A 21,000-nucleotide genomic window follows, 5' to 3' on the forward strand; every position below is an offset into this window, starting at 1 on the left:
AAAAACAAGAATATTCAAAGATGCATTTTAATATAAAGGAAGTACGACAGTTAACGCTCAACAACCAGTTTATATAAATATCTGTTGCACTGTTAGCAAAATCGCTAACCTGAACAGTTGAAAGTCTGTAACTTAACTGTGCACACAACAATTAAACATACGAGTAAATCTCCTAAGCCATACTGCACTGATCAAATCCACAATAATGCAACATTCATAAACTAGAGTGGTCTTAAAAGCAAGACACAGCTCTGAAAATCCAGTACCCACAATATAGGTCATGCGTTGGGTCTATCCTAAAAATAGATTGCTACGGCTATTTTAATGTTTCTTAACATTTTAAATGTCTATTAAAGCAAACGATCTCCAAAATGATTTTTGCACAATTTTGTCAGCCTTCATGGAATAGGGAAAAAAAAAATATATAAGATATTTAATAAGAAAAATATATATATATATAGAAAGAACCGAAATAGTACTACCGTTTTGAACCACTAGATGTCAGCAAAGTAAACGTTCCTACGACGTTCCAGGCTTTTTAGGTCCATTGTGTTTTGGGGAAGAGACGCGTTAATTTTTTTTATGGGCGCGCGCTTTATGAAGTCACCCGCGCGATTGGCGCGAATGTCTGTCTGGCGGTTTTCTGTTGACCGTTACGCGCCAGCGACATGAAGGTTTGAACGTTTGCTATGGGGATATGAACGTTAGTGCTAGCTACAATGGGGATAATTACAAAACATTGTGTGAGGATGTATAAATTAGCTACCTGTGCTATCTAGAACATACTTGGTAAATTGCTATCCGCCGGAAGCTAACGAGCTCATATATATATATATATATATATATATATATATATATATATATATATATATATATATATATATATATATATATATATATATATAGGTATATATATATATATATATATATATATATATATATATATATATATATATATATAGGTAGCTAGTTAGCTAACATACCTAACAAGCTAGCGTGTTTAAATGCTCCACAACAGCAAACGCAGGTAACGGTAAGCGCAGGTTAATATATGTTTTGTGAGATCAGTAATCCAAATTAATATGTTGATGTTTTATAACGAGCTAGTCAATGTTGCGGAATATTTTTTGCCCGTTTAATTTACCACAAGATGGGGATATAGCTAGCTAGCTAACGTTAGCGCAAATTTGCAGCAATGTTGTCGACAAGCATAGCTGTTTGTGTGTAACGTGATAATTTGCTAGTTATCTAGGTTAGGTACTTATAAAATTCTCAATGAAGATCATTTATATATCAAGTTATCTGGCTTTGTTAGGTTACATACATATTATATGCTTGCTTGATATATGCATTAGCTTAAAAAAAACGACTTGGAATTTTGCAATTAGAATTTTATTCAAAGAAGTCGAATAAAATTTTTGGTTTATAGTTTGACTAAATAACTAGCCTAAGAGTTTAACATATGCTGATTAAAATATTTTAGTTCAGCAATTGAAAATATGTTTAAATCATTTTATGGTAACCATTAAAACATTCCAAGTACAATTTCTTCAGTATTAACCTAGATAAGTTAGCTAGGGCAGCTCATTTTCACTGAGTTATTGGTTTTTGTTGTTATTTGTCCAGCGAATCAGTCTTTAAACATTTCCAACATCATGTACTGGGCAGTTGTTCAACAGTGCAATTCAGTTGGGCAGTCCTAATTTGAGTCCTGAAAGTGTTATCGTAGAATAATAATAGTAATGCTTGGCATACTTTCTCGACATTGTTCTCTCAATGCACTTTACACAATAATAATAATAAACAAAGTAAAACCATTAAAGTAGAATTTTAATACAGTTATTCAGTAAACAAAGACCTAAAAGTTTCTGTAAAAGAAAAAAAAGCAGCAAATATTTTCCATGGAGCTAAAAAACTAACGGCACAGACACATACAGCATTAGTACCTGGTGCTACCAACAGATGTGAGGATCTTTATGTGAGTGAAACTGTCGTATGTTTAAGGAAGTAGGAACTCTTGCAGCATTGCTAGAGCATAGCATGAAAACATAAACCAAAAGTGACATAATAAAATCTTATTTTCTCTTTAATAGGTAAACATTGAAACTGAAGTGATTTTTGCTTCTCCGATAGAGTATATGCAAGGCACATGTGTTTTGCAAATACAGGTAATGGGTCAAGTGACAATGGGAAGTCAATTTAATCCCAATATTTCCCACACTGGATGACTGTGGAATAGTAAGCCCATTTACTGAAGTAATTTTAATTCCAGCTTTGTGATTCTAGCATGAAACAACCACTAATTTTCTCACATTTAGTGCAGTTCATTTATAATTGAAAATAATTGCTGGACATCCAAACATATTTATGAAGGCATCTTGATGCTTGAGAAAATAAGCTGTAAATGTAGAAAAATATTTGACGTTTCCCCAAAAAGGCATTTAAATGATGAGCAGAAAAGAACTCAGTACTGACCCCTGGGGGACACAGGAGGTAATATCACTGTAATGTCCACCAAATGTTGCTCACGTCATTGCACCCAGTCAAATAGCAATCAAATCGATGTACAATGCACAAAATGCTTGCATGCAGTTTCAATAGAATGGCATGGTTGACAGTATTAAAAGGTGAATATACTCTGAATATTATATATACAGAGTAGTGATTTGACTTCTAGCACCATTGTTAATCAAAGGGTCTGAATCAGAAATGAACAGACATTCTTTCTTAAAATTATACTTTTAAAATACATTTAAGTACTGTATAGCATAGTAAGTTTAGTTCAGAGCACTGGGTGTGCAGAGAAGATCTGCTGGTCACATTGAGTCAGCAGCCTCGTTAGCGCAGTAGGTAGCGCGTCAGTCTCATAATCTGAAGGTCGTGAGTTCGATCCTCACACGGGGCATTTTTATTTTTTGCCTTGTTTTGTTTTTTTTCCCTTTCCTCAAACCTCATACAAGGTTTTATTTTGTTTTACATGTCTTCTGATTAAATCTTGTACTTGGAACAAAGTTTTGAACAGTCTCCCATAAATAATATGTCCACTGCGCCATCGTTTACATTATTGGGAATTCAACAGGGAGGGTAGGTCCAGTGCTATGAGACTGGTGCCTGAAAAATTCATTTGACACAGACTGTAGTTCAATAAAATTTTGCAGTCTTAAAGTCATTAAAGTATACATACATAATAACTATTCATTCTTTCACATAACTAATATTTATCCTTTCATGTGATTGAGTGGTGTTTTTATTGCTCATAATAAGAGTGGCCAGATAGTGTGGTTTAGCATGCTAATTCAGTTGCCTTTCATAATCTAGTGCTCTTTGAATACTGTGATGCAAAACAGTTCAGATTTCCCTAGAGGACACAGTATGTATGTTATTTATAACCAGTATTTTGTGACATTTGATACATTTATAATTCAAATCTCAAATTTGACCAATATACCACCACCATCAGTTAATTTTACTTTGACATTCAATCTGCCACAGGCACATTTCTGAGTGTTTGACTGTATTGACAGATTTTGTAAATTTCTGTAAGACTAACTGGATAATGTAAGACAGATAGTGAACTAGGCAGGTTGTAGTAAAGTTTCTAACTGGAAACCATTCTGGTTGAGCTTCAGAATCCTGAATCGGCCAAATCGGATGGACATTCATGTACCAGTAAACAAAATCTTGTGGCCTTGTTAGTGCATAAGTAGGCAAGCTAGTGCAAGTATGTTCTTAATTTCCCTGGGATGTTTTGTAATAGATACCACTTGTGTTGTGTGGTGGACCAAAATAGGCCTGCTTCCAGCCTCGTTAGCGCAGTAGGTAGCGCGTCAGTCTCATAATCTGAAGGTCGTGAGTTCGATCCTCACACGGGGCAGCTGTTTTAGGGAACATTTATATTTTCAGCACATACTCACAGCAAACACAACAGAACCTGAGCTTCTGAGTGCATAGCTGGATTAGCGTAAGCGAAAATATTCCCTCAAGATAACTATCAGACCAACAAAAACTCACAAGCTAGAGTGATAAACTCTTACCGGTCTAATCTGGCTGAACGGTGAGCTTGGGTTAGAGAACTCAAAGATTAAATATTGTTAATTAGATTTGCTTAGATTTTTATGTGCAGTGGGGGGGGTTGCTTTTAGGTTTTTAGTCAAGTCAGACATCCCTACTTGCTGTGTTGGCAAGATTAACTTTGTGTCTGTTTTTCTACTGCAAAACCACTTTAATAACAAATTTCACAGCTTCACAGATATTTGTCTACCTTACACTATGACCTGAAGTAAGACCTATAGTCCTTGTTCTGTCCTTGGCCTCTTTCATTTTTCTTTCTTCTTTTAGCATAGCTAGTGGTAGATTGCTGGATTACTGGGCAGTCTTTAAAAAAGGAACTACTGCCATCTAGAGGCTATAAGCAGCTTAAGCACTTCACTCGCACTGTAGGATGTAGGATTCCGTTTTGTTTGAATGGAGTGCACATTTGCTTCAACAGAAGTTTCAGGCATACTAGCCCATGTATGGATAAGACTGGCGGTCCTTGAGCTATAACAGTGGGTATGGATGCACAGACAGATACATATGTTGCTCAGTAAATTATTTGTACCTTATACAGTGCATGTTTATTTTTTTCATTGATAAAAATCAGAGATACTTTATATTAATATCCATGAGTGTCAATCTGATTATTTTTTTATATATATTTTTTGCATTGTCTCGTTCTTTATTTATTTTTGTACATGACAGTGTGTCCAAATTCTATTTAATGGTAAACTACCATAAACTGTAGTTCCAAACAGAGATTAATCTGAAAAACACTGCAATATTCCTTTAACTACACATATGTAACTGTTGCTATGGTCAGTCTGCTAAATGGAATGCATTCATTGTTGCTTTCTTGTCTTTTTGTCAAATAAATAACACACCCCCACCATAAAAAATGCACTTCATACTAGGGCTGGACCCGAATATTCAGATATTCGGATATTCGGTCATTGAGTAGGTATTCGGTTTTTAATTTTGGTATTCGGATATTCGTGGTTTTTTTTCTTAGCTCCGCCTCACTCTAACGTTACAGTTCCGTTCAGGTTAATGGCGGTATATGAGAGGCAAAATGCATTAGGTATTAGCAGTGCTTAATTTGTAAATCAAACGATGCCGGAACGCAAACAGCGGACAACATAAAATGTTGCCGGATCGAGGCAGACAGTTACCGGAACGCACGCTTCAAAATTAAAGAGTTCCCGGATCATATTCCAGCAGGATCCGGCTCAAATTAAGCCCTGGGTATTAGGTATTTTTAATGTGTGTGCTCCGTTATTAAATTTGGCGTTTGTTTAAGCTTCCCTGTAATCTATAATAATTTAATATTGATTTCTTTTGAAGCTATTAAAAGTCTGTTGTTTACAGAATGTTTCTCCCCGCGTTTCATGTCTTTTTTTGTGTTTCCCCCCCGATTTTTTCGCTGCGCACATCGGCCCAGTGTCCGCGGCTGCTCCGCTGCGCAAGCCGGCCCAGTGAATAGCTGTGTTTTTGTGTTTTAGTACTTGGGTTATAGGCCGACTTGAAACAAATAAATTTGTTTGTCCAGAAAGTATTTTATATTCTTAAACATTGTTAATTATATTACAGTGGACGAAAGTCATTGTAAATTGTGTTGTTGTTGGCCGATTTCAGTTTAATGATGTGCAGTGCGTAGCTAAATAGCTGTTTTTTGTGGTTTTGCACTTAAGCTATAAGCTCAATATAAAAAAGTTCATTTGTTTAGAACAGGGTTAATCAACTATATTGTTCTGCGGGCCAAATTTGGCAGATAGCTCTGGCCTGCGGTCCGGGGGACGTAACACTCGTGACGGAGTTCAGCGCTATTTTCAATATTTTCAATAGCGGTGAAATAAATGCTCCGGTTTAAAATGAATTCTCCCGTCAAAATTAAGAAATATTTTTAACAATTTATTCTGGGTCCGGATGGGATGGCATTTCCGTATCCAGTAAATCAGGAATGAGATTGGGTCCGGACAGGACTGCGTTCGGGTCCGGATCCGGACCGCGGTCCGCCAGTTTCTGACCCGTTTTAGAAAGTATTTTATATTCTTAATATAATTTGTTTTTAATCCGTCTTATTTAAAAACGAAGCTTCGAATATTCGCTTCGAATCAGTGCCGAATATCCGGAGCTCAAAAAACGCTATTCGGGCCAGCCCTACTTCATACAGAGTTAGTATGTTGTCTCTAAGACAGGCTTTGGTGTCTAGGCCATACCGTTCTGGGGTAGTAGTCACTTGTATTAAAAGGGTCAATGTTTCTGTCTCCAAACTCTGATTGACTTTGACACAAAAAAGGCAAACGTGATGTGACATGGACTCCCAGGTCACACATTTGCTTTTAAAGACTTCCCTTCTGCAGTTGGCTCCCAAAGTCCCTGACCACTGCTGTCTTCTTCATAGCAGCCATTATAAAATAGTTCACTGAAGGTAATACAGACTGTAGGCAGGAAATTATCCCATTTTATGGATGGTGTCCTTTTGATTTTGTCTTTCATGGCTTATAAAATTGTTTAATATCTGCTGAAGTGAATCAGTGAAGAAGCAAACAAAGACATTGGCCCCCTAGGTCATCTGTGATAGTAGCAAATTCTAAGAGGATCATTTAATTCGTGCACATGATTGATAACGACACCATCTAAATGGAGAGAAGCGACTCTTCTATTAAAGTGTCAGGCAAAGTGAAGACCTCCCACTTCTGAAGGCAGGCACAGTGGGGAGACAGGACCAACTGCAGGTCAAATTAAATATCTTATATAATTCTAGCCCATGACAGTGCAATCTGTCCATTTAGTTTTATGGCCCTGACCCCTGTTATGTTCTTAGCCTGGCATTATTTTTTGCCTTGATGGGTTAGAGAGAGTCCGCTCCACCCAGACTGGTGCCAGAGCTGTAGTGTCGGCACCTCATTGCACCGCTGATGGCCGTGGCTGGTTTTGAATGAGGATCTTTAGTATTTGGTGTAACCTGTTTGGATTTTTGTTTTCACAGGAGATCACCACCACATGGACACTAACACTGAAAAACTCTATCTTGGATCCATGGTACTTAGAAACATACCTCATCAGATAGATATATATATATATATATATATATATATATATATATATATATATATATATATATATATATATATATCTCATACATTTAAATTAGCATATTGAAGCATAATAATTATGCACATTAAGAAAATGCTCTTTCAGATTGAGGGTGCAGGTGCTAACTGTGAACTGAGGTCACCAGACACTACCCATGAAAGTTGCAGTGGAATCATTTCAGTCCAGCTCCTGGAGTTTAAGTCTAGTCTCCATGAGGCTGTGGAGGAACTGCATATTCACCGGGTATGATCACTGCTTACGGATCATTGCTGAAAGCAACTATAGTAGTATTAGTAGAAGCTGCAGCCTTACAGATACACACACATACACATAGTTTTTAGATACATACAGGGAGAGGTTGTTAGTAGTTCAGTGACTAAGAATAAAGACAAACTCAAGCTGTGGTTGCGTTCCCAAAGGGATATTGAGTGTAAAGGGTACATTAAAAAATAAATAAAAATGAAGATTTAATATAGTTAGGATATTAAACGAATAGTTAAGCTAATTGTGTTGTTATATTGCTATTGCTATTATAACTAATTTTTATATGAGACATACACTGAGATATCAGAACCAGAAGTGATCTAGAGTGATATACTTGTGCCGTTAGTTTGTGAGTCTGTTATTAGCCTTGTGGTATGATGGCTATATTCGGCCAAGTCAAGAAGACCCTCACAGTGTAATTTCATGGGGGGAGTATTATGGGTTTTTGGATGAGGAAGCTAACAGCACTTCTTGGCCATTTGGACACGAGCCATCAGTATACACATCTACATCAGCACGGGGTCATGCGAGCAGGACCCGACAAATTCACGTCCCTGCAATTGTAAAACCACTGTGAGCACTTAAAGTGCAGCGAGCACTTAAAACCTGACACTGGACACGTAAAGGTTGTAGGACCAAAACCGAAGTATTGGGTCTTCTCTTCTTTTATTGTTATTATCATTCTGGTGGAGAAAAAGACATTAAATCAGTCCACTCCTCAGGGACGCCATTAAACTAACACTTTGTAGTTCTCTAGTTTATCAGGCTGAAGGTTAAGGTGGAGGGCAGTCTGTTGAGTTTGTGGTACTCAGCTGAATACCATCATGCATCTTTTAATGTACATTATAAAAGTTCAAAGTATAAAAATAGGTTCTGTTACGATAGCTAAATTTAGAGGTTGATGATGCTTTGTTTTACTAGGAGCCAAACAGAATGGCCCAGTTTGAAAGTAGACTGTGGGACGTCAGTCGTTTAGGATAGTAACAAGTCATACAGGCTGTCTGGGGGTTTTGGGGTGTCTTGAGTCTATTTTTCTCTGTTTCACTTTATTTGTTTTCATCTAGTAAATCAGCTCCAGTCTTCAAATTTACATGGATTACCAACTCTTAATGTCCTTTTTCTGGGCAAAATCTCTTGAATTTATTGTCCCTTTGCCAGTAGGTAACAGCTTTATCTAGTGTGCATTTTTGAGTTTGCTATGCTGGTAGCGCACTTTAATGGGTACTGATAAATAAACTCCCACATACATATAAAAAGTCCCTACGTAGAAACCCATTGACTTTTACCTTTACTGGAGGATGAGAAAGTCTTTGTGATCGGAGAGCCTCTTTAATGCACCAGTGGTTTTCCAAACATGCTGCACAAGCCATTAAAACATGATTTGTGTGTGTGTGTGTGTGTATTTCTTGGGCCTTCTACCAGGATGTTTTGCCTAACATTGTAGTCTTCTGGACTGATGTTGATGTTGATATTTGTGGGATTTAATTATTTCTGTTTTATTTATTTATTTTTAAGAGGTTTTTGGCATTTCCTGATTTCCTAAATTTTCAAATGTTCATTGTTAACTGATCAAGTGTCAGTGTCAACTTTGCAGAAGCTCACTAATTCAGAATGTCCATTTCTTAATTTGCATGCAGGATGCTGAAATGCGATATGAAGCTCAGATCTGTAAACTGGTGCTGGAGAAGCAAGAACTAGAGTGGCAGACGGTGTGTGTCCTTTGAACAGTGTGGACACCATAAGAATCAAATTAACATACATCATTGCAGCCCTTTGAATATTTAGGTATGATTAGATTGTTTGTCATTTTCAGGAGTCGTTGCGAAGTCAGATTGATAAAATGACAAAGGAACATTCCGAATCCACCGCTGCACTTAAAAAGCAGGTAGAATCCTTATCCTCATTTCCGAAAATGGTCTGAATTATTCCCTTACGATTCCTGCTTCCCTACGCCAGAACAGAAGTTTTGTGTTCATCATGCTAGTTGTGGTACAGTACAATGAATACACAAGGTAAATATGCTTCTACAATGTCAAGTTTCAGGAACAGCTCAGAGGAATTGAAGGAGAGAAGGTAGTTTTTCCCCCCTCCCTCCCCCATCTAATGCTTCGCTAATGTTGTATATAATTGCACAAAATATTGCAATATGCAAATTATCTCTAATGTGACTAATGGTATGCTAATGCATGTGGAAGGGGAAGCACCAGCTGAGCGCTGAAATGAAGGACAAAGAGATAACGAGTCTGAAAGAAGAACTGAAGTTGTTGCAGGTATAATCTACCCTTTAGTACTATAGGGGACATGCTCTATTTTGTCTACCGGAAAGCCCTCTTTCTGTCTCTTTGTAGTATCTCTTTTGGGAAATATAAGTCAACAGTGGGAAAATTCATCTCATGGATGACCTTTTGAGTGGGGGGCTGTGTAGGTCTATTTGGTCTTGTCAGGAAGATGACGCAACATTGGTGATATACGCGTTCCTGTACGGTTCATCACGCCCTCTGTTCACTCATCCGACTCAGCATTAATGCGCCTTATGTGCTTGCCTTGGTAGTGCTGTAAGATCATTACAGTTAAAGTGGGCTCTGGTGTGTGTTTGAACAGTAACTGAAGTCAAGTGTGAATTTTTATGTCAAGTTTAATAATGCATTCTGCTTATGGACTAATTCTTGCATATTGTAAATTTGGGTAAACAGCCACTCATCTAATTACTCAATTTAGTCAACACGGTTTTGTAACTTTCAACTCATGTTGAACAATATCAGCATTTTTGTTTCTCTCACTACCATTTTACAGTTGTTCAAGTACAGTTTGGAGAAGAAATTAGGCGAGCTGGTAAGGATTTCCAATTATATAAATTGTTGACAGAAGCTGGTGGGAGAGGGAGGTATTAAAGAGGAGGATGAGAGGAGGAGAGTGCGGCTCGTCAGGAGTAACGGATAGGGAGTGTGTGCGTGTGACACTTGAATTGCCAGTGCAGCAGAGAAAATACCGCTATTAAAATACTTTATATCGAATCTTTGCTCTGCTTAACCTTTCAAGTGACGGGGAGAAAATCTGTTCGATACAGACAGTCAAACAGTAACGACAAAGGGGGGAATCCACATAAAAACACCTCAGGCATGTGTGTTAGAGAAATACCTATCTGACAGGGAGAAGAAGTACTCAGCCAGGATGTTAAACAAAGTTCTTCAGACCCAGAGAGACAAACCGGCATGGCTCTTATTAATCAAACTCAGATATTTGTGCCTTTCATTTGTGAATGAGTAGTTACATGGAAGAGGAGGGAAAACTGACCATGAGTGAGTGCTTTTGGTCAGAGATGCTGAAGATGAAAGTATATGCGCACACTGGAACCCTAAACTGCACTTATTACTCTCCCACACCCTCCAATACACAAACACACAGTTTTACCATAACAGATGAATGTTACTAAAGGGTGAAGGACAGTGTAGATGTTTTACCATAACAGATGAATGTTACTAAAGGGTGAAGGACAGTGTAGATGTTTTACCATAACAGATGAATGTTACTAAAGGGTGTAGATGCTTTGCAGGAGCAGAAGCTGCAGCTCCACACACAAGTGAAAGAAAGACATTTGACACAGCTGGGAGAGGTGGAGAAGCGTTTTGGGGCCGTATCGAAACAGTGTGCCGTGGTGAAACAGGCCCATGACAAACTCGAGCAGAACGGTACGCCAGAACCACACGGGCTGGTTGTCTTTGTCAAATGCTGTATTAATAGGTCTGTCTCCAAAGTCCAGATATTAAAGTTTGGTTCAGCTTCAGAGTGCATATAGCAAGGAGTTAGGCTGAGATTACTGGCTTAGGGTTGTTTTATTGAAGACGATTGCATCCTAGATCAGTCTGGAGTATTTAGTGAATTCCACTACTGGTAAATGGTAGCAGTCCACTTTAGTCATGTTTAGTCATTACCCCATGTTCAAATAAGGTTTATGTTGAGTAGAGGGAATAGTAAACATAATTATCTGCCATTTCCAAACAGCAGTATCAATATTTATATAAAGCAGTGATGTAGGCATTGTTTTTAGGGCAGCCATTTATCTGACATTAGTCATTAGTCTGACATGTTCTATAATACATAAACAGAAGTTCTAGTATATTCAAAATAGAACATACATATAGTAAAACCATACAAATTTTGAATGTGTTGTTTGTTGTTGTTTAAAGTGGAGGCGGCAATGCGGCTAAACAAGAAATTTACGTCCTTCATTAAAAAACAAGAATCTACAATCGTGGCCTTGAAAACGGTGACATTCAATTAATTTTTTTATTAATTATAATTTTTCAGTGCATGGATTTCAGTGCATAACACCAATGTTAGTGCACTGATTACTGAATATTTAACATGCTGAATATTTCACAGCCTGATCAAATGCAAACTCATTGAATCTCTTGTAGGATGTGCAGAGGCTTAACAGTGAGCTGGTCAAATGCAAAGTCTTGTCCGTCTGCAGACCTGGAGAGGAAAGTTCTCATCAGATCCTGAAAGACCAACACTTGCAGGAGCTTCAGCAAAGGCTGACTGTGGTAGTGTTTCTTTCCTTGTCTATAAGCATCTTCTCAGAAATGAATAGAAGAACACGAGTAGTGTAGCCTAACATTTTCTTTTCATTTCATTTAGGAGACAGAACTGAATAAGAAACTCACAAATGAAATTGCTGTTGAAAGGACACATAGGCAGGTAAGTTTATTAACTCTGAATTACTGCTGGCTGTTTTTACAGGGGCAGTTCCTGAAAAGTATACAAAAATCATATTTCAAGCTCTGACAGGGAAAATACAGCAGAAATTGATATCGTGGCTCTTTCTTCACTCTCTTGCTGGTCTTACCTCTTTTGCATGCTGTAAAAAATTTGGTGGTAAAAAAAAACAGTGGTAACATTGCTCAGTAATCCTGGCCTTAAGCTGGTAATACATCTCACTCAGTAGTGTGTGTGTGTGTGTGTGTGTGTGTGTGTGTGTGTGTGTGTGTGTGTGTGTGTGTGTGTGTGTGCGTGTGTGTGTGTGCGTGCATGTGCGTGTCTGCGTACGCACGTGCGTGTCTGAGTGTGTCTGCTTGTCTGTCTGTGTGTGTGTGTGTGCGTGCGTGCGTGCGTGTGCGTGTCTGAGTGTGTGTCTGTGCGTGTGCGTCCATCCGTCTGTCTGTCTGTGTGAGCGCGTGCGAGTATGAGTGTGTGTCTGCTTGTGCGTCTGTGTGTGTGTCTGCTTGTGCGTCTGTGTGTGTTTGTGTGTGTGTGTGTGTGTGTGTGTCAGGAGTTGTTGAGCTCCCTCCAGCATGCCCAGTCCTTGCTGCAGACTGAGTCTCAGGCTCTGAGTCGAACTGAACAGCAGCTCTTTAGACACACAGAGGAGTTCCAGGTCAGTCTCCCTCAAACACCATCAGTCTGGGTCAGCTCAGCTTGTGTGTGTCTGCTAATTGTAATTCTTTGTGTGTAAACTTATACAATTCAGAACATATAGTTTCTTCTTCTTTGTTTAATTGTGCTTTCATTTTGCTTTCTACATTTTTATGTATCATACATTCGTAAAATTATACAGATGATTTACAAATTGGAACATCAACTTGAGTTAGTGACATGACGAGTTAGATTTATGCAGCAGATAAAATACTTCAAGAAACAAAATCAATAACTAAGAAAATCTAACCACTGGATGTTGGTACAAAATCACAGATTTATTTCAGTAACGCTTCTATCTTCTGTGACACTATTCTGAAACGTAAACTGCCATTTGCCTTTTATTTTAGTTTGCTTTAAAGTGGTAATGGTTCAAATTTATATAAGATCAAAAATAAAGAACCAGCAGCTCATAAAGATGATTGAGGGGGGTGTTAATCACATTTTCACATTTAGGAAGCGTTGCAACTCAATAATAGCAAGTGTGTTTACTTTCTCTTTATGGCCTCTGCTATTTTATAGCCACCATGCCTCAGTTTAATTCACATATTTACTCCTTGATTAAAACTATTATTAACGTGACAAAACTCTTCTGATTTGTATGTGCCTCTCTGTCCGTTTAGGACCTTCTGTCCAGGATGAATAAACACATAAAAATTTATTATTGCATTAAAAATTTTCTGGGTGATTAATTTAATTGCAGGTCTTTAAATGTGAACATGAAATGATTCAGAAGAGGGGGCAAGACAAAGGGGATGAGCTTGTGCAGCAGATAGAAGAGTACAAACATTCCCAAACCACTTTGGAGAAAGAGGTCATTCTGCTTTAATATTCTACTAAAAAACTATGTAAAACCTTATTTGAAAATAAGGTTAAAAAAAAGTTAACCAAAAAAAGGCCTGAGCAATAAAATGTTTTATTGTTGGCTTTGCAGTGTCACCCACTGGCTTTCTGTGCTTGTTAAACTGCAGGAAAAGTTATTATCTTATTCTTTTTTTTTTTTCTTCATAGAAGATCTCTCCCTACAGAGTTAAGCTGCATCAGATGTTGGATCTCGGCTTGTTGTGTTTGTCATATAGATGCAGGTGCTGCGTGCAAAGATGCAGACTGACCAGGAAGAGCTGAAAGCCCTCAGAGAGGCATACGATGATCTGCATGAGAAACACCACCAGCTGTCTGCTTGTGCCATGCACCAAACTACACATGTTCAAAACCTAGAGGTAGAAACATACACATGTACGCTATCATCAAGGTCAAAATGACCGTTATTTATTATTATGAAAATAGTTTTAGTGCTTAAATTTTTTTTGTCTATATAGGCAGTAAAAATTTACAAATGTAACTTGTATTGACAAACATTTAAGCACTAAACATTATTATTGCACGTCTTTGGAAGGTTTAAGAAATTAAGGTTCATGCTAATTTTAAGTATCAAAGAAATTTAAGTCTGTCCGACTAATTATGCTAAGACAGACTGATTTGTTAGTCAATTTTCTTTCCTTAATACAAAAAGTTACAGTTTAAAAGGAGTTTAGAACAGTGACTCATTTTAGAACTATGTACTGTGATGGTTTCATTTTCTTAGAATTTTGCTGCGATTATTTATCCAACAAAATATGTTATTATGGACTCTTGATTCCAGAATGGCATGAGGGACAACTTCAACATTCAAAGGCAATCTCCTAGCAGCCTAAAGTGTCACATCCATCTGGATATAGCAGGCAGTTGTAAGGATGCGTCTTTAGATACTGAAGACCGTGAAGTTAGTCCTCAAAACAGCTTCGAACAAATGAGATACTGCAAAGAGACTGAAGACATTCCAGGTGAGAGGAATGCAGCCTTCTGTTCTCTGGCCAAGCTGGCTGGTGTTAAAACTAATATTTTTGCACAGAATGACGTGATGTAGGGGGGAGTGGGTTCCTGGGCTGACAGAATATGTTAATCAAGAAAGCTTACCTGTACCTCTTATTTTTCAACCGGTAATGATGCATGAATTTAATTTCCTTGCATAGATGAAAGGACTGTCGAGTGTCAAGAAGCAGCAGAATATGAGTGCTTTCGTGGAGCAAACGGCGAGGTTAACGTTGGTTCGCAGACAGATAGAAATGTGCCTCTGTCTTCACAAGACCCTGAACTATCGGTGATGGGGGAGAGTGGAAACACAGCTGATAGGCTCACCACAAGTCAACAGAAAGATCCAGCTGTCAGACAGGAGGCTAGCGTTGGTAAAAGTGTACCAGTCTGCACCACGTTTGATAACGACTGCCCTTCAAATGATGTGCGAAGCTACACAGATGGTTGCCTTGCCAAGCTATCAGATCCTGAAACCAGGTCTGTTTATGGCGTGGCCAGTGACCCAATGATGTCTGAAACTAGGGCTGGGCCAGAGGCACTGAGTCTGGGTGTCTCTGAAATGCTAGAGCATAAGACATCAGATAAACACACATCCAAGGCATCTCAGGACATTGACTGGAAAAAGGTTGAACCCACGATCACAGAACCTGAAACCAGCAGACTTCTGAGTGTCTCCCCAGAGGAGGGTGAAACTTGTGCAGAAAGGCCAGCCGTCACTGAAGAAAGTACCACAAACCCAGTACTACAAGACATGGGTCCACATCGCCAGAATCCAGTGACACACGAAGAGTTGGATGCAGCCTGTTTAAGTCCACTGCAGCAAAGCACTCCCCAGCATTCAGATACTCTCCACGTGAGGGTTTTGCCTAGATCTGCCTCAGTTCCTGGCGCACACTGTAGAAACTCCGCAGATCGGCTGTTGCAGTCTCCAAAGGACCCTTTGTTAAATTGTGGACGCTCTATTCAACAGCAAGCCTTGGAAGATACAAGCAGCCATGTTGGGATGACTGAAGCAGAGTCAGTTGTGGGAACTGAGCCGAACATCTCTGCAGCCCCTCCTGGATCATTCTCTCAAAGCACTATAGCTTACATCCCCAATTTAGCAGACACTCTGATTGAAAGCAGAACGGCAGGTAACTGCGCTACAGTATCTGGACAAACCTCAAGTGAGCAGCATACAGGCGTGTCTCCCTGTCCCCGGGGCACAGTCCCACACGGAAGCTCTTTACCCAGTCCCACACTCACAAAACCAAGTGAACATCTGTATGACTCACAAAAGCAGATCCCTGGTATAGAACCTTCTTATGTTGTTGACAGCTCAATTTACAGAGCATCTCATAAGCTGAGCATGAATCCAAAAGAAACGGTGAACGCACAATTGAAATGCACAAAAACGGCAGCAGATGTTTCGTCAAGGGAGCCCAAACTTAATTTTTTAGCATCTCCAAATTCTTCTGCTTTGGCACAGAAACCTACACCGCCCCCTGGCGTTCAGGAGGTTCATGAACCTTTGTACACCCCCTTATTTCACAAACAAAGAAACAAAGGTAAATACATCCAGCTAGAATTATGAACATTTCCACTGTGTTGGTAGTCTCTGAAAATCTATCCCAGAATAATAAGCAGTTTACTTCTTGTCACTAAGGTACTACAGTACTTTCTCTGACTTCTAACAAGTCAAGCATCAGTTCTGACCAAGAGAGTGATTGGCATGGGGAAAGGAATGCAATCAAGCAAGCGTGTTCTGACATCTCAGCTGAAAAAGTAAGTTTCACCAGTGTGTAGACAGAAGGCTACGGTAAACTGACTTATTAGGCTCACAGCACCCCCCAAAACACATGAAGGCTTTAAGACAACTTTCATTCCCAAATGTATTTCATCAGGGTGAAATGGTAGCATTTTTCTCAATGAAAGGTTGATAGAAAACGGCAGGGTAAAGTCACAGATCATAAATCACTGACACATAGCCCAGGTCCAGGGAGAGTAGAGACTCAACAGGCAGCGCCGCACAGACCGCGTGGAATCTAAAGAGTCTGTAACCTTCATGTTGGGGCGTTCATCTGGGTGGTGTATTTTAGGACTTTCTTACAGGATCACTCCCTATCCTGGAGCCCTGCTTATTATTAAATGTTTGTTTTATTTTGGTGTGCATTCAGTATATTGTTCCGGCTTTCCTTTTAAAATCATCTTCTGTCTTTTAAGACAAACGGGAATTAAGATTTTGTATATTTTTACATTTCTTTTACATATTTAAAATGTTTTTTTCAATTTTATAGCTTTACCTTTACCATTTATTTAGTGACATTTATTATACATTTTGGTCACCTTTATTTCAAACCTTTATTTCATAAAAGGGTCTTTTCATAAAGGGGTCTTTTAAAAACGTTTATAAAGGGTCTTTTCAGTCCTCATACCTTAAAAGCTCAGAATCTATATTGGTTTTTGTGCTTTAAATTTGGCTATTTGAATTACCAGCTTATCTCTCTCTATAACCCTAGAACTTGTATTTCACAAATATAATGGCATTGAGAGATTGCAGCCAAACATTTCCAAATTGTCTAGGAAATAGTAATCTCATCTTTTATTTTATTAGTGATTATTAGATCAAATTAGTGATGTCTGATAATAATTTTTAAATTTGTTTTTTGCAAAACAAAGACAATTATTCATACATTTATAATTCCTATGTAAATTCATAAATGTATAATTCCTTAGCAACCAGAATGCCATCTATATCATATTACCAGCATAATACAGTAGCATGGCCACGTAATGGTGATTTAAACTAAACTAGTCTAGTGTACAAAATCTTCAATTTTAGAACTTCATCAGCAGAGGAGAATATTGGTCTAAAATGATTCACAAACTAGAATCGTGAGCTCTGTTTATTAACACTTCAGCCAGCAGAATAAAAATGAGATTAGCGCTATTCCACTTTCGCGGCTGTTCTCGTTTGTCTCCGTAGGACAGCAGAGTTGCCATCTCTTTTGGTTCGTCTCAGCCAGTCAGCCCCGTGGCTCGGCCTGGGGGCAGAGCTCTGAAGCAGGACCGCACTCCTCCTCACTGTGCTGAGCTCCACGGCCGGAGGGACGTGGCCAGGACCGCGCGTGAGCAAACTACTCCCACATCTCGAGAGAAAGAGCACCACTCGCACTCTGACATCAGGGCCCAGATCGCCAAGATCGACCAGTTTCTCGCCTCTGAAGGGCTCAAACCACCAAAAAGATGTAGGACAGATGAATCTGAGGTGTTGAAAGATTAAGTGCTTTGCCTCTGCTTAAATATTGTTTGAGATAATACCATCATACTTAGATAACATATGCAATATGTGTTTGTTAGAGTATTTGGTTTTGTTTTGACTTTTTTGTTTGGTTTGTTCCCTTTAAAAAAAAATTTTTTTTGTTTTGTTTTTGTCTTATCATATATTCTATGATGGAATAAGGTTAATGGAACTTAAATTTAGTCTTATTTCAGAGCCAGAAGGATGCCTGCCTCATGTGTCTTTTGCTCCGTGCTGTGTTCCTTACCTTATTGACAAACAAACTGACTACTTCCCATAAACCATGCTAATTACAGTTTTAAAGCCAATTAACACTAATTACTCTGTGGATGGTTTGTCTTTTCCTCTAAGGACATCTAATTGGCAAACAATTAATTTGCATTCCAAACACAAACTGATTATAACTTGAGTTAATTAAAATATACAAGTAACAAGAATCAATTAACACACCAAGATAAATTAACAAATGCTAATTATTCTCTCATTAAGTTTATGTTCTCAATAAGGAGGCTGTTTATGCCATATGGACACATGTTAGGGCGATACAGACGACAAAGTGTGTTCTCTACGGTACTACTAGTGAGGTAGTTTATGTTGTGTAATCAGCAGTCGTGAATTTCACTGAAGCGTTTACACTCTAAAAATGAGCAAGAACTATAAAATGTGGGATAATATTTAATAATTTTTCTCTGTTATATTCCTGTTTTTTGTTGTTATTATTATTGTTATTTTGTTTTGGCAATTTTTATGGGGTGGTAGATGTGTGTCCACATGTCTATAACCCAGACTATTGTTTGAGCTATAGTAAACTGAAGTTGATCCGTGTATGAGGCACCACCTTATTGCTGGATAAGACCACCTTATTGCTGGATAAGATGCACTCTTTCTTTAGATTTAGCAGTTTAAAGTGCCCAGCAAAACAATTGTCCTGCACGGTATTAAAACCACACAGCAGAAAGAAAATGTGCCCCTCCTGAGCATGGCACAAGGTCTCTCTCCAGCCCTGCTTAATACACTTACTCATTATTAATATGTCAAAATGTTAATGTCCTCATAAAGAAGTCTGATGTGTTTCAGTGCTTGTGCCAGCATTGCTGACCCTTATCCTTAAGAGGGAGTAGTCAATATGGAAGGCGTAATTTTAATACACACTCCGGAATATGGTGGCGGTCCTTTGCAACAGTCAATTACACTTCAGCGCGGGAGGAACCCCGGTGTTAATTACTAGTCAGTTTTATATAGTGCGTAAATAAAGAGCACGCTGACATTTGCATTCCATCACTGTGTCCTGACTGCCACAGTAAATGAGCCAGGCCCCCCGTGGTCTCCGCTGGACCCTGAGTGTTCATTTAACACTAGAATAACACGCACGCTGCAGACCAGGGGAACGGTGCAGGGGTGCCAAGACTAGGCTGGGGTGGATTAACAAAACACACACGTATACATGCAGATAAATTACCAAGATCCACACAAATTCAGAACATGGAAATCCAAACTTTACCCTGAACTGCATTGTGAGATTTTACAAACAGTATGAGAAACTTTATTACTATTATTCTACTGATTAAGAATTTTTAATTAACACCCAATTCTGAATAAAATTAAATGGAAGGGACACAACTGGGATTGAACAGGACACCAATACACTTGGATGAATCCGCGCTTCTTTTGGTTATTTTTATTTTTTGGCCGGCCCCTGTCATTGTAAATGAAGAAGCATACTCTTGCTCTCCTTCATCACACTGTGAATCACCTCCACTCTGGCCTTCTCATTTTCCTTCTCACTGAGAGAAGAAAATTCCTGCCTGCCCACTACTGTCAAAGGCCGCTGCAGTTTAAAGTTCACCGTCCACATCATTCATAAGGCCCTAAGTTAGCCCAAACCCGTTCCTTTCTCTTTCAACCAGTTATTCATCTTAACAATACCGCGCATCCTCGTGCAAATCCTAACAGCAAAAAACACGAAAGTAAGTGAAGGCAGACGATTACTCGGCAGATGACCCTTTCGATTGAATTATACTCCTGGAAGACCACCACGGCAGCTCCATACGTTTCCAATTCTGCAAAGGTTAGGAACCATCACATGGGTACACGCTACTCCCCCGTAAGTGAGGTGCGTCCCCGCTGCCTATATATCTATGAGCAGCGACGTGCACTCTAAAAGATGAACCATTTCAGCTGTTACTGAACAGAAGGGAACCCCAAAGCCGTCCGGCATTAGCCAAGTCCCCGCTGAAGGGCTGGGCCGTAAGTCTCGCGCGGCAGGATGTCCCAGCTGGATGATGGAGAGCGCTCATGTACTCCAGGGGATCTTGTAAAACTGCCCCGTGAGCTCCAAGCCGAGGGGCGGCTTCCACCTCCGAGCGCCCTAAATCACCGCCAATGAGTGACATGCTGAGATGCATTAAGCAACAAATGTATTTCGTTTCGAACTTTTACAGGGTCAAAAAGATGGCTGGGGTCTTCCTGTTTTAAAGTAATGCCATCAGTAAAGTCATCAGATACTGAAGACTATAGAACATGCCCAGTTGAAGGGAAAGGAGATTAGAACCTTCCAGGCATGTTGCACCATGTCATAACATTGACAGATTTACAGACTGGTGTTTCTGAAGGGAAGCAGCGTTTGTCCATTTTTATGTTCCATAGTTAGTGTTCATAAACTCTTTATGTATTTTCTTGTTCTGGGTCACTTTAACCATTATTGCTCCTTTTAAAGAAACATTTAACTCACTGGATATATAATGCTAACTCACCTAAAAGTGTTAATATTGCACAAAAATATCCTTTCAAGCCTGTCTATAAGTAGTAATATGTGAATGTAAAATCATTGTCAGTAAAGAGTTCTTTAGTATCGCTCCTTAGCACCTGTGGTTATTACTCTGATCTGAGTCCACAGGGCTGTGCTTTCTCACCACTGACTCACGAGTTAAAGCTGCTGCCGTTGTTTTCAGCATCACTGTTTTTGATACTTAAGTGATGGGCGTCTCTGTTAGCCAGAGCAAACGAGACAGAGCTGGAGGTTGCAATACGAAGCCCCAATGACATGCACCATT

General features: G+C 39.0%; 2 protein-coding genes and 2 non-coding genes across 10 annotated transcripts in view; 3 read left to right on the forward strand and 1 right to left on the reverse strand.

Annotated features, from left to right (window-relative positions):
- tcp11l1 (t-complex 11, testis-specific-like 1) overlaps positions 1-21,000 on the reverse strand; it is a 42,272-nt gene that overhangs the window by 5,954 nt on the left and 15,318 nt on the right. The gene's annotated exons all lie outside the window — the stretch shown is intronic.
- Positions 570-20,622, forward strand: ccdc73 (coiled-coil domain containing 73). 7 transcript variants are annotated; one of them, XM_077022168.1, is made up of 19 exons: positions 570-674; positions 7,028-7,080; positions 7,240-7,377; positions 9,036-9,107; positions 9,212-9,283; positions 9,436-9,471; positions 9,594-9,668; positions 10,192-10,230; positions 10,958-11,087; positions 11,586-11,665; positions 11,817-11,945; positions 12,040-12,099; positions 12,671-12,775; positions 13,517-13,627; positions 13,893-14,033; positions 14,456-14,636; positions 14,826-16,214; positions 16,313-16,431; positions 17,633-20,622. In XM_077022168.1, the coding sequence occupies exons 2-19, from the start codon at positions 7,042-7,044 to the stop codon at positions 17,927-17,929; spliced, it is 3,213 nt and encodes a 1,070-aa protein (XP_076878283.1). In that variant the 5' UTR covers positions 570-674; positions 7,028-7,041; the 3' UTR covers positions 17,930-20,622. The 7 variants fall into 7 exon arrangements, with proteins under 7 accessions (XP_076878283.1, XP_076878284.1, XP_076878280.1 ...); XM_077022169.1 differs by having other exon boundaries at positions 9,442-9,471; positions 10,952-11,087; XM_077022165.1 differs by having other exon boundaries at positions 10,952-11,087; positions 17,633-20,621.
- Positions 2,833-2,905, forward strand: trnam-cau (transfer RNA methionine (anticodon CAU)). The gene has a single exon. It is a non-coding gene; the product is annotated as a tRNA-Met (tRNA).
- Positions 3,802-3,874, forward strand: trnam-cau (transfer RNA methionine (anticodon CAU)). Its single transcript has one exon. It is a non-coding gene; the product is annotated as a tRNA-Met (tRNA).

The sequence above is a fragment of the Brachyhypopomus gauderio genome, chromosome 11 (genome assembly GCF_052324685.1).
Source record: "Brachyhypopomus gauderio isolate BG-103 chromosome 11, BGAUD_0.2, whole genome shotgun sequence".
Taxonomy (NCBI): Eukaryota; Metazoa; Chordata; class Actinopteri; order Gymnotiformes; family Hypopomidae; genus Brachyhypopomus; species Brachyhypopomus gauderio.